General features: G+C 45.1%; 2 protein-coding genes and 1 long non-coding RNA gene across 5 annotated transcripts; 2 read left to right on the top strand and 1 right to left on the bottom strand.

Annotated features, from left to right (window-relative positions):
• Positions 1-2,432: 2,432 nt before the first annotated feature.
• Positions 2,433-6,213, bottom strand: LOC4326428 (ultraviolet-B receptor UVR8). Of its 3 annotated transcripts, none has more exons than XM_015773175.3 (8): positions 5,985-6,213; positions 5,036-5,191; positions 4,692-4,850; positions 3,724-3,882; positions 3,510-3,641; positions 3,312-3,425; positions 2,864-2,962; positions 2,433-2,785 (listed from the first exon to the last, which is right to left on the bottom strand). In XM_015773175.3, the coding sequence occupies exons 1-8, from the start codon at positions 6,181-6,183 to the stop codon at positions 2,598-2,600; spliced, it is 1,206 nt and encodes a 401-aa protein (XP_015628661.1). In that variant the 5' UTR covers positions 6,184-6,213; the 3' UTR covers positions 2,433-2,597. The 3 variants fall into 3 exon arrangements, with proteins under 3 accessions (XP_015628661.1, XP_015628651.1, XP_015628642.1); XM_015773165.3 differs by having other exon boundaries at positions 3,312-3,428; XM_015773156.3 differs by having other exon boundaries at positions 3,312-3,434.
• A 1,250-nt stretch (positions 6,214-7,463) lies between these two features.
• Positions 7,464-8,395, top strand: LOC9268283 (uncharacterized). The gene is made up of 3 exons (XR_001546593.2): positions 7,464-7,727; positions 7,828-7,915; positions 8,021-8,395. It is a non-coding gene; the product is annotated as an uncharacterized lncRNA (long non-coding RNA).
• A 5,072-nt stretch (positions 8,396-13,467) lies between these two features.
• LOC9270515 (protein SOSEKI 1) lies at positions 13,468-15,788 on the top strand. The gene is made up of 6 exons (XM_015777625.3): positions 13,468-13,654; positions 13,767-13,836; positions 14,032-14,174; positions 14,266-14,776; positions 14,850-14,951; positions 15,393-15,788. Exons 1-6 carry the CDS (start codon positions 13,501-13,503, stop codon positions 15,631-15,633), a joined length of 1,221 nt encoding a protein of 406 aa, XP_015633111.1. The 5' UTR covers positions 13,468-13,500; the 3' UTR covers positions 15,634-15,788.
• The last annotated feature ends 890 nt before the right edge of the window (positions 15,789-16,678 follow it).

Genomic DNA, 16,678 nt, shown 5'->3' on the forward strand with positions numbered 1-16,678 from the left:
TCGGTTTCATTTTCTCAGTCAGATACTCCCAACACTTTGTAAGGTAGCAATTGGTTCCTCCTATGTTTTTTTTTCTTCTTATGACCAGTTGTGATAGTCAAAGTTTTAAAACTTTAATTGAATGTCAAAGTTTTAAAACTTTAATTGAATTTTATCTACTTCCTCCATCCTAGAATTTAAATATTTTTTAAGTAGACACGGATATTAAGAAACTAAGTAGAGATGATTAAAAGAGGATTGTGATTGGTAAACAGAAAGTAGGTGAAGAAATTACTTTATTTTGGACAAGTTACTATGCTACAAATAGATATATTTTGGGACAGAGATAGTAGATATTAAATATGTATGACTTACGGTGTACTTATATGTCACTATATTTGCATATTTTCTTTTCAATTACAATAGTAATAAAAAATACTTCATACTTCGTCACACTGGAGTGTGGTGAAGGCGCCCATGGATTACGTCGCTCAGGAAGGAAATTTAAGATTGAATGGTCTTTCGAAAGATGCATACTGTATCTCATTTTATATATATAGTCTTATAAAATATTATTGCTACTTTAAAAAGAAAGGCTAGATTTATTTAGGAGACTGACCAAGAAATGTATAGGCAAATTTTTATATGAGCAAGCAAATGTTTCTTGCAAGACCCAGCAAAATGTTCCATCAGCTTATGGAGGCACTTGACGTTAGTCAGCCATGTCATGCAAAAAGGAAAAAGAAAAAAAAATCTTCTAGGCATCCACTCATGCTGGCCTTCTTCTACAGTGGGCCTTGACAAATAAACACATGTATTTTTATCACAAATTTTGATAATTTGACCTTTTCCGAAAATTAATTTTACAAATAAACTGCGGCCAAAACTTATTTCAGAAATGACTCTTTTGTTCAGCGCAAATCGTATGGCGCTAAACTTAGACACCTCAGCGTCATGTCAGCTGGCGCTGAATGTCGTGCCACCGCGGATGAGAGGCTGAGTCGGCGTGCCAACATGCATTCAACACCGTGCTATTTGATACTGAGGTGTCTAAATTCAGCGCCATACGATTTGGCGCTGAACAAAAGGATCATTTTTTAAATAAGTTTTGGCCGCGGTTCATTTGTAAAATTAGTTTTCGAAAAGGGTCAAATTGTCCAAATTTGTGTACTTTTATAATTGATGTTCTCTAACCACAGGCACTTAATCGCAAAATAGAAAATAATAGAAGTAGGTGACAAAATGTTGTACTACCTCCGTTTCAGGTTACAAGATTTTCTAGCATTACCCATATTTATATAGATGTTAATGAATCTAGACATACATGTGTATTTAAATTCATTAACATATATATATATATATATATGAATATGAGCAATGGTAGAAAGTTTTATAATATGAAACGGAGGAAATACATTTTACAGAACCAGATCTTGGACGAATTCCTGTCAGTGACGCGCGCGCGCGCGAGATCACATCCCACAAAAGGTGAGGTACACCTATCAGATGTCCTTTGGGTCTGAAAGTGCTAATCAGAAATGTTTAGGGAATCAATCACCAAATTTTCAGCTGTCAAATATTTGCCCCAAAAATCAGTATTACATCTCCAAATCCTCCCTTTCAGATGATTCAGAAATAAAAAAAAAACCAAAAATGGAAGACCCAAGCAGGAATATTTTGAAGAACATTCAGTCATACCATGGAATATCCAGGCAAATGCTCCCATCAGAAGAGCACCCTGAGATTAGGCGAAATTGACCCGTGATCTAATCCAATTGGTGTTCCCGTCGGCGTCGACGTCGAGATCGTAGCACGTAGCAGGAACATCCAACTGGAATATCCCAAAAAATGATTTTGGAGGCTCATGCGAGATTATCTGACCAAATCTTTGTGCTACGCGCCACATAATCCAAGAATTATGGGAACCTTTGCTTCCACGTTCAAACTCCAGAAATGATTGTTTTCGGCTATGGACAAATACAATTACGTCTGATCCTTTATATATATATATATATATATATATATATATATATATATATATATATATATATATATATATATATATATAAGGCAAGGATAGAATTTTTGTATTTAACACAACTGATAGAATATTTGATTGTGTAAGTTTTGATCGAACTGGAGCACTGAAGACCATTTGATTTACTGGAGAGTCATCTACTGCGTGTAACTAGCCGACACTTATTATAGTAGTGTCTGCTTTGTGTGTCTCTACTCTCTAGAGTCTGCTTTCAAAAGGTCAGCAGTTTGATCTTTAGGAAGACAGCATCTGAGAATATTGTTCTTTGAAGAACCAGATGCGTCACTACAGTATTATATATATTCAATCCAGAATATGGTTCTACGCTACGACGAATAGCCTCCGATGGTATATTGGTATGGCATACTGATTACTGAATTTATTTTAAATTCATCTATAATGGAGAGGTCGAATGTGGAGTCCAAATAAGGTAAATATAGCCCGGGATTGGTAAAGTTATCACAAAAGAAATTGACCAAATCATGTTGCACACTTAATTTTTACTCCAATGACAACACAAGAATGGATCTGATGTTTTGCTTCTGTACTAGCCATAAAGGGGAATCCAGCATGATACTAACTAATCAGACTCTAAGCCAGAATTCACCGCAATGGTAAATCCACTCCCACAATAGACGTTAACTGAAGCAGAAGAACATGGCCTCTTATCACCTATATTAACTCTCTGTGGAGTCACTTGATCACAAGTATCTCCCAAACCAAGCTGTCCATGCTCTCCCCAACCCCAGGTGAAGACTGTTCCTTTATCTGACAAAAAGATGCAAGAGCAATTAGTTTGTACCACCCAGGGATTATGTGCTCATTTTCAGCCTTTGAGTAACTTACCTGTTACCGAAGCAGAATGTTCAGTGCCAGCAGCTATGTGCACCACCTGTTCTCCATCAACACAGGGAACCTTCACCAGTGTTGATGATGAGGATGATTCTGCAAATCACAAAGACAAATTTTATATGGTGATAGGGAAAAAAAATGCAGCATGCAGATCAAATGGCAAAGAAAAGAATGCCAACCTCTTATTGAAGAAAAAAATTGTTCGACGTCCGATTTACCCTATGCTATGAGTTTATTTCAACTAATCTTGTATGAACTAAGCAGATTGTTATTACAAAAGAAATTAACAGAAAGCACAACGGTTGGGCAATAATTACTAGGCTAACACATAGAATGAGTATTCATCTATATGTAAAGATATTTTCCAGTCCAGCTACTGGTTCCTAATAAAAACTTAATACAACTACGTGACATAATATAACCAAAATTGAAAAGGGGCTACCATCATGACTATGGCTTGTTGTGGCGGGATTTAGTCTCTGCACTGGCTCTGCACTTGGCAACACATGGGGATCAAGCTTACGATGACGGTAAGCGCCAATTGTGTACAATTCACCTGCTGTAACTGCGGAATGCTTACTCATTTGACAGCAGTTCCAGAAAACATATTTCAATTGAAAAGGAACAACGCACCACATACCAGATAAAACTAATGCATGATGCCATCCTAATGCCACTTGAGAAATACCCAAAGAAGGAAAGACTGGCCGAGGTTGATCATCATCATGTTCACCAATTAATGCTCTTCCCCAGATGTACAACTGACCAGATTCTGTTCCATGCAATGAAAGTACAATCATGTCCAAGTACCAAAGAGAAGAAGAGTGTTTGCACAACAAATTTACAAGGCTTACCATCCAATGCAGCACTGTGATCTCCATTGGCATATATATTCCCTATCTTACAGTCTGGAAAACCATCAATTATTCTTGGAACATCATAGAACTTTTGGTTCCTAGTGCATCTACCAATTTGTCCCCGTCTTGTTGAGCCAAATCCATAGACAGAATTATCTGCAAGAACAAGGACTAGCAGTGTCATCCGTTTGTAACATATATAACAATTAGTTTGTCAATACATCAAGTAGAAGAGGTGTCCATATAATTCTCAGGACGTCCAATAGGAAAGATATATGACTGATGAGCTAAAACCTGCAACATCTCATGCATATTCATCATTAGAACACAATGATGGTGCAGCATCCCTCTGAAAAGAATGCTAAAGGATGGCTCAAAGGTACACCTTCATAGATTCCACATCATCAGAGAAAGCAGTGGCCTTAAAATTCTCAGATGACTGATAGGAAATATTATATGGTTGTGGATTGATGACCCTCCCACGTCTCCCGAATCACTAGTGCAGAAGGGATGGTTCTGCATCCACATGAATGCTTTGTATGCCATATTGCCATAGTTGGAAAAAAATCAAAGAATGCTCACTCAGCCCTTCTTCAAGGAATCAACAACCCTAAGTTGCCGGTATGTTTGGCTTCAAAGAAGTGTATAACTGTGTATAGGTCATCTTGTTCTTGATTTTCGCTTTCAATAAAAATTATCAGTATGGTCTTGCCCTGCTATAGCGATGCCTATCCTCAATTGAAAAGAAAAAATATTGATTAATTGTTTCTTTCAAAGGCTGTTTAACTTTAGAAAATGCATTACGGAATATGATTGGGTCATTTAAAAGTTGGGTATTGCCCAGACAATGGAAGATTTCTGAGCAAGTGGTTTCAGAAGAGGTAACAGAGTAAATCTGGGTAGGTTCATGTACTATGCAATTTCTTAAAAATTAAGCTAACATCGCAACACATGATGTTGCATACCTTTCAAAAGGACAAGAGAATGACGCATCCCAAGTGCAAGCCTCACAACATGCTTTGTGGTAAAGTATGCCACTTCAAAAGGTAAGTTTCTTGGGTGGTTATCACCAGCACCGAGCTGTCCAAATGAACCATCTCCACACATGAAAAGCTGTCCAGAATCTGAAAATAAGAACTAGAAACATCACAGCTAAGCTCATCAGTAATGGTTTTATTTTTGAAACAAAATAAACACCTGAAATGCACAGACTATATGTGATATAGAGTATAAAGTAGATTTTTTGAACATAAAGCATAAAGGATCAAAAGAAAGTACAAGGAAATAAGGTGGTTTCAGAATTGGACACCTGTAGCAAATCCAGAATGGTTCCATCCAGCAGACACACAGGTTATCATGTAGTTCTCAAAGAACTTTACAAGCTTTGGATGAGGGATGTTCTCCACGTCCCCATGACCAAGCTGACCATGTGTACCTCTTCCCCAAGTAAATACTTCACCATCACCTGAAATGTTGAGTAGCTGTTCAAAGAACTGATGCATATTGCTCACGTGAAGGCATCTGATGCAGAGACTAAATTCTTGAGGACTGACGGAAATGGGACAAGGTTGCCAATTTAGGGCACATACAAAATTTCTGCGTGCCATTGCACTAATATAGGCACAAAAAGATTCAGATTTACAAGCCCATCTCAAAACACCCAAGAGGAAAGAAGGCAAAAATGCTTAGGTTGCCAATGAGAGAATTTTCTTCCTGGTAAATGATCAAGCTTCAGCGAGCAATATATCTTGATAATGGAACAAGAATGCTTTGAAAAAATGGCCAAGGATAGAACAAATCTGTGAAACATATCCAATCACTAATTACTGGAAAGCGGAATTTGAACTGAAAAGGAAAACACTCAGCCCCTTGTTAGAATACAAGTATACAACAGAGAGATGTCTCTCCACTTAATGGCACTAAGTTCAAATATTCAGAACAAAGGAACTAGCGAAAACCGAAAAGTTTTAAATTTGTGAAATAGAAAACTGTTCTGATTAATCATCAAGCCCAACACAGCAACACTTCAGTGGTGTTTGGATGGAAGTGATTATTCTAGACACTAGAACTGGTGCAAACTGAAGTCTCTGAACATCTGTTGCTATGGTGAGCAAAACTACATCGCCGTGCACAAATCCATTGTCAATCTAGGTATCTAACTGAGTTCAAGTTCCGGCAAATGCGAGAACCAATCATTACTACAACGATCGTTTACTAGAAAAAAAAATGTGGCGGCTTTGAACGGGACCGGGGCTTACTTGTGAGGGCGATAGCGTGGGCGCCACCGCCGGCGACGAAGGAAACCAGACCGCGGCAGCGAGGTGGCAGGAGGAGCGGCTGCGGGAGATGGTGGTCCTGGAAGCCGCCGTTCCCGAGCTGCCCGTCCGTTCCCGCGCCCCAACTCCACGCCCACACCGCCTCCTCCTCCTCCTCCTCCGCCGCCGCCGCCGCCTCCATGCCCCCGAACCGGTGCGAAGAAAGTTCCACGGGACTCCGGTCCTTCGGTTATCCGAAGGACTTCACTTCCCTGCGTGACACGTGTCCCGGCACGAATCTCAGAGCACTATTCCTCTCTTTCTCCGACCAGGATGGCCTTTGCCCACAAGACCGTATTTGGAATTTTTCTTGCAGGGGAATCCGTTCAACTTATGTGTGCAATACTGTGACTTTTCCTCAAGACAAGAATCCTTCTGGATTTTGCAACAAGTGAGACAGCGTGTGGTCTTCTAGTTCTAGCAAGTAGTACTGATTCTCGAATTTGATTCCCTTTTAAAACGTGTTTGATCTTCGTTCTCTCTCTCAAAAATTCTGCTAATTAACCGGGTTAGTAGACGGAAAGTCAGACGCTTGAGCTCGAGCGAGTTCTTTACGTTCTCTCCTTAACCGGATCGCCAAATTAAAGCAGCACATCGCCTTCTGCAATCTGCACCTCCGGATCATTTCCATTTGCCCAAAAGGAGGGCAAATTGGCCTAGCTAGCAAGGCCACCGAAAGCTCACGACAATGGCGGTCGATCAATCTGGTCTGTACTTTTTTCGACGGTGTGAAAGAAACAAGAACCCGACCAGCATCTGCTGATCTCCGATCGATGCTTAGTGTCCGCGAGAACCAGCGAGCTACCTTGGTTTGTAGTGCTTCGATTCGAGATCTTGGAACGAGCTCGCAATCAGCTTCCTTCGCCGGCCTGCCGGACGATTCTCGGCGTCACGTCGCGGTCGAATCTCTCATCGCCTCATCTTTGATGAAGAATTCAAGATAAAAGTGCTTAACTAGGATCGCCGTTCACATTGCATTTAGAGGTGGGAAAATATTTAACTCGAGAGGACATCCTTTCCTTTTATACATATTATTTAAATGGTTATTTTTTTACAAGATATATTAATATGTGATAAGTCACTCTACAAACATGTAAGATGAATATACGTAAGTCATACTCCCAATGAATGACATGCAAACAACGAGGGGTGATCCCTCGAGAATTTAGAATCCACTCCCTACGACCATCGGTTTCTGACTTTCACCAGCTTCAACGTTGGCATCAACATTGTTCTCTCTTTTACGGCCTTTTTTTTTTCTGAATTCTGAACACTTCTACTATTGAACTTTTGTTACGGTTGTATTAGGCATTGCGTGCCTTGAAGTTAAGGGCAGGAACAATCCGAAAAGGTAAAAAGGTGACGAATATATATCGAGCTTTATTCGTTTCCCTCCGATCCATCACACGCACTCGCCGATGGATCAGCTGCTGACAGCGGCGCACGCAGGATGGTGGCCGGGTTGGAACTTGGAAGCTCCAAACACCGCGAGAAGCATCATCACTCAGCTGCAACCTGAAGCACCGTGGTCTATAAATATAGCTCCAGGACAGGCTCTCTTCTTACTCTCACCCAGTATAGTTCTCCATTGAGCAAACTACCAAAGGGTACTCATCTGAAACAGAATCCAGTGATCGACCAGCATGGATGATCGTAGGTACGGCTACTCGTATCCACCACCCCAAGGTAATAAGCATTATGATCACTTGCAGAGTTACATTCATGATCTATCTCCTCGTTGATTTTACTTGCTTGATTAATTTGGGCTTGCAATGCGTGCGTGCAGGGTACTACAATGGGCCGCCGGTGATGGCGCCGCCGCAGTACGCGGCTCCGCCGCCGAGGCGGCCGGAGCCGAGCTTCCTCGAAGGATGGTAAGAACGACAAAGCCATATGCGAGCATACGATCGTCAGAATACTGTCTCTGTCCTTTGCATTCTCTCTGCTAATCATGGTGCTAATTTGTCTGAATAATACAGCCTTGCTGCTCTCTGCTGCTGCTGCCTCATCGACGAGTGCTGCTGCGACCCATCGGTCATATTTGTGACCTAATTACGGTCACAGTGGCGTCTCGACTGGTTGACGAGGACGAACAGTCTGAGTTGAGATATACACTGTACACGTGCTTGCCTTTTGTTAAATGTTGATAATTGTATCGGTCTATAGCTAGATTACAGTACAAGTCCTCCGTTAAGTTCAGGTTCTTCAAGTATCAGATGCATGCGTGATCCACCTGCAGTGGAAATATTTATATTGCATGCACTGGTTGCTCGATTAACCAAAGGACGTATACGTTTCTATGTGTATGTCTGCATGATCGACTATAAAGAATAAACGAAGGTAAAGTGAAGTTATACTGTGCATGGTCCTCAAATCTGCAATATATATTTTGCGCCCCCCTGAATTTCTTCTGCAATGGCATTGCACATTCCTAATCGAACGGTTGGCAGAGATTCCGATGGGGTTCGGAGTTTTCAACTCCGAATCCCATCAATGGGCCTTCACGAGCCCGTTCAGCGCCATAGGCCGAGAGCCCGAGGCGGAGCCTCCCATCAGGCCCAAGGATCACGGAGCGTCGCGAATAATTCCACTCATCTAGGCCGCACGGGCTTGATCGAACGGTCGTCGGGTATTCCAGGGAGCTCGGAGTTGGAAACAACGAACCCCCGTGGCCCTGTATTCGGGTGGCAAGAATGAGGCGCCAGGCCTCGCCGGAGCGCCGCCGCGTAATACCCGTCCCCAGAGGCAAAGAGGACGCACCCGAGTGCCCAAGTTCCAGACTTCCAGTACGCCGATGGCGTCTGGGTCAATGTGCCATTTGTCCCCGTGGCAGCTAGCCTCAGAGAAAAGAACGAGCTAAAACCATAGAAGGTCTCACTCTTCTTCATCTGCATTGATGAACTTACTGGAGCAGAATTTCATGCATGGCCATAATGTTGCAAAGGGCAAGTTCGATGCAGCATAAAAGGTTCCAGCTGTTGTTGTTGCAACACTGCCGCGCAGAGTACATAGTCCTAATCACCGCAACACGACACGTTAACCGCTAGCTGAAATCCCAGAGGGGGTCGGAGTACTCCGACCCCATGCACCAGTGCATCCTCCTCCTGGGCTCACTGCGGCTGTGCGGCACCTGCTGCTCATCTGAGCCGCACATATCTAATCAGACGGCGGGAAAAGATTCCAAAGGGGTTTGGAGTTTTGAACTCCAACCCCACCAACGGGCCTGGGGGGGGGGGGGGGGGGGCGCTTCAGCGCGATAGGCCGAGATGGAGCCTCCCAACAGGCCCAAGGACTAAGGTTCACGCGGCGAATAGGCCCAATAGGACGTCGGGGTTTGAAACGACGACGCACGGCAATGGCGCATCCTGCCCGTGCCCCGCTAGGCGGAATGGCGGATGCAGATGCAAAAGACGACGCACCCGAGTTCGCAGTACGTGCCAATGGTGTCTGGGACTCTAGGTCGATGTGCCGTTCGTCCCCCGGCGGCAGCTAGCAGCTAGTCTGTCAGATATCCCATATTCCCATTGCTGTGGACGATCTCACCGGCGCCAGCGCACGGATGCACACGCACGCATCTTCGATCCTTGGAATCAAGAAGAAGGTAGAGACGGTATAGGTTGTGTTTAGTTCCACGCCAAATATAGAAGTTTGAAGAAATTGGAACGATATGATGAAAAAGTTGGAAGTTTATGTGTGTAGAAAAGTTTGATGTGACGAAAAAGTTAAAAGTTTAAAGAAAAAAGTTGGAATCTAAACATGCCTATAGAGAATATACCAATAAGCTGAATAGCAAACACTCCGATTCTAAAGTCCAATTCAAAGAAGAGTTCAATCAATGCCATGTGACGTGATGTCAGAGAGACAGGAAAGAACTACGAATGTGACCCCATTCACCTCCGACATGAAAAACAGAGCAATGAATTAGTACGTGATTAATTAATTATTAGCTTAAAAAACTTCAAAAATAGATTAATATAACTTATCTATAGAATTTTTTCAAACCACGCACCATTTAGTAGTTTGGGAAGCGTACGTGCGGTAAATAAGAGAGTGAGGTTGGAAGCTTAACTGAAGAATGCAGCCTAAAAACCATAGCATTGTATACAACAATCAAATATGGTAGTAGTAATTTGTATTGCGAAGCAATCAAAGTACCATGGAGAGGTAGGTAGTCTCGTGCCTCGGTGGCACCGGTTAGCCTAGCTAGAGTTCCGGCAGCATGGCGGCAAGCAGGGCAGAGGATTGAAGAAGGGGTCGGACAGGGGCAAGCGCCCGTCGTCGACGCCGAAGCGACTGGGAGGGAGTCTCCATCCATCGTTGCGAGCAGCTGCTCATCTAGACCGCATATGCATAATCGAACGGACAACAGAGATTCCAATGGGGCTTGGAGTTTTAAACTCTGGACCCTTCCAATGGGCCTCTGTGGGCCAATTCAGCGCAATAGGCTGACACAGAGAGGCCTCTCGTCAAGTCGAAAGACTACGCAGCCACAAATTATTCCACTCATCTTAGTCGTGCAAGCTTGATCGAATAGTCATAAGATATTCCACGGGGTTCGGAGTTCAAAACGATGACTCCCACTCCCACTATTTTGTACTCCTACTCAGCAAAGAACACCACCTTGGCCCTCGTGCCAAGCCTCGCCGGACCGCCGCCGCGTCCTGTCCACCCTTCGCTAGCCAGATCCACATGAGAAGAGGATGCACCCAAGCTCTAAGCAGGTTTCCCTTACCGTCGGTGTCGAGTTTATCGCACCTTAGCGATAAACACGATTACCGCGTGGTAACTGCAGTAAACTGTATAAAATTTATTAAAAAATTAAATTATTTTTAAAATTTGTTTAAATTTAATGAGATTACCGTGGTTTTATTTTTATGGTACCCTAACGGTAAGTAAGTACAGCAATTTGACGGTTACTGTCGGTTTTGTCAACCTTGGCTGTTGGCTCCATTCATCCCTGACGGTATGCAGCTAGCTAGCCTGTCAGATATTCCAATGTTGTGGACGATCTGGTCGTCGAGGTGCTCTCGCCGTCGCCCGCGCATGCACGCACCTTTCATGGGCCTCGAACTCTGGAATGGAGTACTCCCTCCGTTCAGAAAAAAAACCCAATCCTAGATTTAAATCTGGACATACACTGTCTTCAGATTTAAACCCAGGATTGGAGTATATGATAAGCTGAATGACATGCAGATTTTAACTCTCTAATTCACAGAAGAGTTGTTGGAGATAATAGAAATGTGATGTCAGAGACAGGAACAAACTACTCCAAACCATACTCCGCATCGATGATCTTGTTGGAGCAGAATTTTATGGTCTCATTATTGCAAAGATGCAGCATTGAAGGTTCCAATATATTGCACTAAACAAATTGGATATAGATGCAAATTAAACCGCAACACAGGCGCGCGCAGCCGCGCAGAGTGCATCAGAGCGATGAGATCTAATGGCCTAATCACCGCAATGCATCACGTTAACAGCGAGCTGAGATCCTAGAGTGGGTCGGAGATTTAAACTCCGACCCCGTGCACACTGCCGCTTCACGCCAGCCCGATAAACGTACTCTCTTGGTCTCTCGACGCGTAGTCTCGGTTGACTTGGGGCGGTTTATGAAGAAGAGCAGAAACTGAAAGGCAGTCAATGCAGTGAACACCGTGGCAGCATTTCATCGTGTTCATGCTATAGCAGATATTTTCTTTGCAGTCAAATTGAGAAGACCTCCAGCTCAAAAGAGAGAGAGAGAGAGAAAGAAAAGAATGAGAAGAACTTGAAAGCGATGCTAATTAACTTCCGGCATCAACATTCACGAACCAACACGGTACGTCAGGCGAACATTAATTCAGAAAAATAAAACATCCAAAGTAAAAAAAAAACCAATAAATTTCTTATGTGCTGGGAATGCGTACCGTACCAAAGCTTGCGATGGATTAAGAAAGGAGACTGTCCGGCGAGAAGGGACCAAAGCAGTTTTCTTTTTTCTCCGAAAAGCATCCCTGGACGGTTGGACCCCATCCCGAGTTCCCTGCTGGTGAAGTAGTACACTCAAATGGCAGGCTTACGTCCAGGTTACAGTCTTTCTTCTCAAACTGTGACACAGCAGCAATCCGTAGCAGAGTCATGTCTTCCTTTCTCAGTTCAATACTGCTCTTGTAATTTGGGCTCTATACAACCCTTTTAGCATTTTTTTTTAGAGAAGGATATTTTTTAACCGGCCTCTACATTTAACCGGATATATACGGCCATTGAAATAGGGAACTTAGCCCCGCAAACAATCCAATCTGAAATTCGCTCCATAGGAAATTTGAACTCAGAACCTTGGGGTACTACTCAGATCACTACAACCCTTTTAGCATACATGACCTGTAAAGTTACTTAATGATCCCCGCAAAAAAAGTTACTTAATGATAACGAATAATCAATTAATCATTCGTGATCAAGTTATATTGAAGTACACGAAAAAGTGTTAATAATGCTGCCAAATGCAGAATGCTAATGCCATTGTTCTTTATGGACTCTGCTAGTAATAAGAAACAACAGGGTCAGTGTTCTTGATGGAACCTACGAGGTTTGGCATACTTTTGAGTTCTCAGTCAAGGAACAGCGAGTGTACATAACGGCCGGCCCCTAAGGACCAGCTGCAAACAACGAACTCACTCCATTTCATCTTTTTCTATTTATTATTGACCGCGGCCACACATACAGATAAGTTATTCCCCCTCTTTTTTTATAAGAAGGAAAATAAACAGCTCGTTTTCTTTTCTTTTTTGAACGGAAAACGGCACGAGATAGTACCTTTTCATTGAATGGAGTAGGAGAAACAGCTTGCTTTATAGTATTAACAGGTAATAAAACCGAAACGGTGGATCAAAGAACATATATTACAGGAAGGATTTACATCATCACATAAATGGAAGAGGGTAAAATAAACGGAGCAAAACAAGGAACTTTCGATCTCGATCGGCGATTATTCCTCCCTTTTCTACGAGGTGGGCCATCACATCGATCACCCAAAAAACCTCCACCAATATAAATACTGGTTTCCCCCATCCGAACACACCGAGCAATGATCATATTGTAATCCTTCCCGTCGCCGAGAGATTCCCACACAGGCTAAAACTATCTATCAGGCCTGCAAATGCAATAGGGCTGAGAAGTGAGGAAGCTAGGCAACCTCAACCTTATTCTAACAGCATCCAATCCCAGGCTAACACCTTGAGCCACGCGAGCTCGGCCTGTGCCTGGCTGGTCCTTGCACCGAATTAATCGTCGCGTGCGTCTTTGCCGGCCTCGCACATCATCTCTCTCTTTTCTTGCACATAACAATTTCTGCAGGTTAACCTCGTGTGCATGCGTGTTTTGATTTCTCGCGGTTTTCGATAGCTTTGGTGGTGTCGATATCATCGCCTTCCTTGGCCCTTGTCCTTTTGTCGCCGTCGACGAGGACGTGCATACTTTCTCCATGGAGAAAGGCGGGGGATCGCAGAAGGGTGGTGGCGGCGGCGGCGGCGAGGCGAGGAGGATCAACGTGGTGTATTTCTTGAGCCGCGGCGGCAGGACGGACCACCCGCACCTCTTCCGCGTCAACCACCACCGCGCCGGCGTGCGCCTCCGCGGTAAGTTCGTCCCGTTTCGCCCTTTCGTTCGATCGATCTCTCGCATTCACGCGGCTCTTCTTCTTCGTCTTCTTCTTCTTCATGGTGTTTATCGTGTTGTCATTGGTTTCAGATGTTAAGAGGTGGCTGTCGGAGCTGCGCGGCCAGGACATGGCGGACAATTTCTCCTGGTCCTACAAAAGGTACCGATAATTTCATAACAGGAAGGCGATTCATCAATCTTGCCCGCCTTATCGTCATCGTCCATGATGATGATCACGCGTGGTTATATTGTTCGGTGTTTCTTTTTGCGTTAATTCCTAAATCATTTTTAGCATGTTCTTGCTTACCCGATAGATTTAGCAATTTAGGAATGTTTATAATTGATTCTTGATTAGGAAGTACAAGGCTGGGTATATATGGCAGGACCTGATGATGGACGACGACCTCATCACCCCCATCTCCGACAACGAGTACGTGCTCAAGGGCTGCGACGTCCGGCGAGCCACCGAATCGCCAAAGGAGAAGTCGTCTTCTTTAGGTGCGGTGATATTTTTTTCTGGTCTTCTTTTTCTCGTTCGACGATGACGATGGCTCGTGATTAACAAATTCACAAAATTTGTTTGTGATAGCTGAAGAGCCAAAGAAACTGGACAGTCAGGAAGTGAAGGTCGCGTGCGATCAGAAGCAAGTCGAGGAGGTGACGACGACGACGGCGCCAGATTCCGACGAGAGATCGCCGAAGACGCTGCCGCCGGTCGACGAGGACTCGCCCGGCGAGCCGGCGAGCCGTAGTACGGCGCCGTTGAAGAAAGACCTGCCACGAGGCCTTCGCGAGGAGCGGAAGAAGCAGCAGCGAGAGGTGGTGAAAGTGGTCTCCAAGGCGGTGGTGGTGCCGGCGCCGGCGCCGGAGCAGAAGGTGAAAGGAGCGGCGAGCGGCAGGATCAGCAGCCACACGCCGCCGGCGGTGGGCAGCGCGCGGAGGATGCACCTGGCGCAGCTGCTCCACAACCTCCTGACGTGCGGCGCGGCCGACGCCGACGACACCGCGCTCCGCCCCGTCCTGCGGCACGGCGCCGACGACGACGGCGGCGACTGGCCTCCTACGCCGGTGTGCCCCGGCATCGACGGCTGCGGCCTCCGGTGAGTACGGAAACCCCACACAATTCGATCATCCGATTACACAGTGCTCAAATAGGATTATCTGGCGTGACAGGGTGGGCAAGAAGGTGAAGGTGCGAAGAGGCAGGAAAGACAAGGCGAAGCCGAAGCGAGACGGCGGCGATTCGCACAAGCCGGCGAGTTTGCCGCGTTGCTCGTGAGTACTCTTGACTAGCCAGCCCCGTTTCCTCTCAACTGATTTTGCTACCGCCTGCACGTACGCTGTCCATCTGTTTCTCGTTCTTGACCATTTCTTCTGCTCGTCCAAGAACCTTGCGTGGCAGCTTTTCGGTTGGGTTGTTGCAGTTGCCACCTATTCAGGCTCGCTGTGCGCAATGTGCTAGACCAGTACGGCTATAAACCTCATGGGCCGGCCCATCAAGATAACAAAGGCTCTCGTTATCGAGCAGTCTGAATAGAAATTTCATGGGCCGGCCCATCAAGTGCAGATTTACGTCTACTTTGAAACCCCAAACAAGCTATCAGCATCCACACGACTCTGCTTTTTTTTTTTTCTGAACAATCACTTTCTTTTCCATTGATCGTTTATAACCTGTTTAAGAACTGACTTGTGAAATGTTGTAACACACTTCTGCAGGCAGTGCGGGAAGGAGTTCAAGCCGCAGGAGCTGCACTCGCACATGCAGTCGTGCAGGGTCTTCAGGGAGAAGATGAGGAGCAGCACCAGCTCCCGGGTCAGCGTCGACAGGGGCCGGACCTCCGCCGCCGCGAGGCCCGAACACCGGAGGACGAGAAGCAAGGGCGCCGCCGCCGCCGCCGCCGCCCCCGGCGACACCTCGGACCGACCGTCCGCCGTGCTCCTCCTCAGGGACTCATGATCTGATGATCATTTCGATCGACCTTGGAGTTCGTTTGTGAATTTTGCAGCACACGCTTATATGGCGTGCATAATATTTAACAGCTTATCTAGGATACTGTACATTGATCTCCTTTGGGTCAAAACTTATAGATCATGCCATGATACTGCTCCTAATTGAATCCTAGCTACGCCAAATGGTTTTTTTTCAGGAATACGCAAAAGAAAAGAATTGTGCACCTTTATTATATTAAAAGGAATAAAATTTACATAGACGGCAAACAAAGAAGTAAGGGGGGTCGAGGAGAAAAAGGAAGAAAAAAATGAAAACAAGTACTTAAGCCTATTCTCGCGTTTACAGTGTGACAACCAAACGACCAAGCACGCTAACCAAGAAGCTTTGGTGGTGAGGGATGGGCAAGCCGCCAAAGGGCGGCCTCTTGTGCCATGCCTGCGACAACCTCAGGCTAGGATCGGAAATAGTTGTTAAACACACAGTTGTTCCTTTCTTTCCAAATGGACCAAGCGCCAAGGGTCACAATCATGTCGAACCCACGACGACGCTCCCTCAGAACTTTGAACCACCTAGTATGGAGCGCTATCCCCATGAGCTCTAGGTTGTGGATGCCCAACCCCTCATATTCCAGTGCGCGCGCAGATATAGGACCAAGTTAGCCGGCAATGGCCACCTTGTGCGCTTGCACAACCACACCAAAGGAAGCCGTGCCGGATCTCGTTGATGGCTTTCAGCACCCATTTCAAGGGGTGGGGGGATTACAATGAGCAGATAAAACCAGGATCGCGCTCAGCATAACTTTGACAAGCGCTAGGCGCCCGGCTGGATGGATCCAATCAGATCTCCACAGCGGCTATCGTTGTGCAATCTTGTCGGCCAAAGGCTGAAGGTCCTCGTGGTGCGGTTTTCTGATGGAGAGAGACAAACCCAAATACTTGCACGATAACTCCTCAACTAAATACTTGCACGATAACGCCTCAACCGGGCAGAGGAGAGAGTCACCGAGGACTGCGACCTCTTTCTCCGAGCAGTTGATCGGAATTGCGGAACA

The sequence above is a fragment of the Oryza sativa genome, chromosome 1 (genome assembly GCF_034140825.1).
Source record: "Oryza sativa Japonica Group chromosome 1, ASM3414082v1".
NCBI lineage: Eukaryota > Viridiplantae > Streptophyta > Magnoliopsida > Poales > Poaceae > Oryza > Oryza sativa.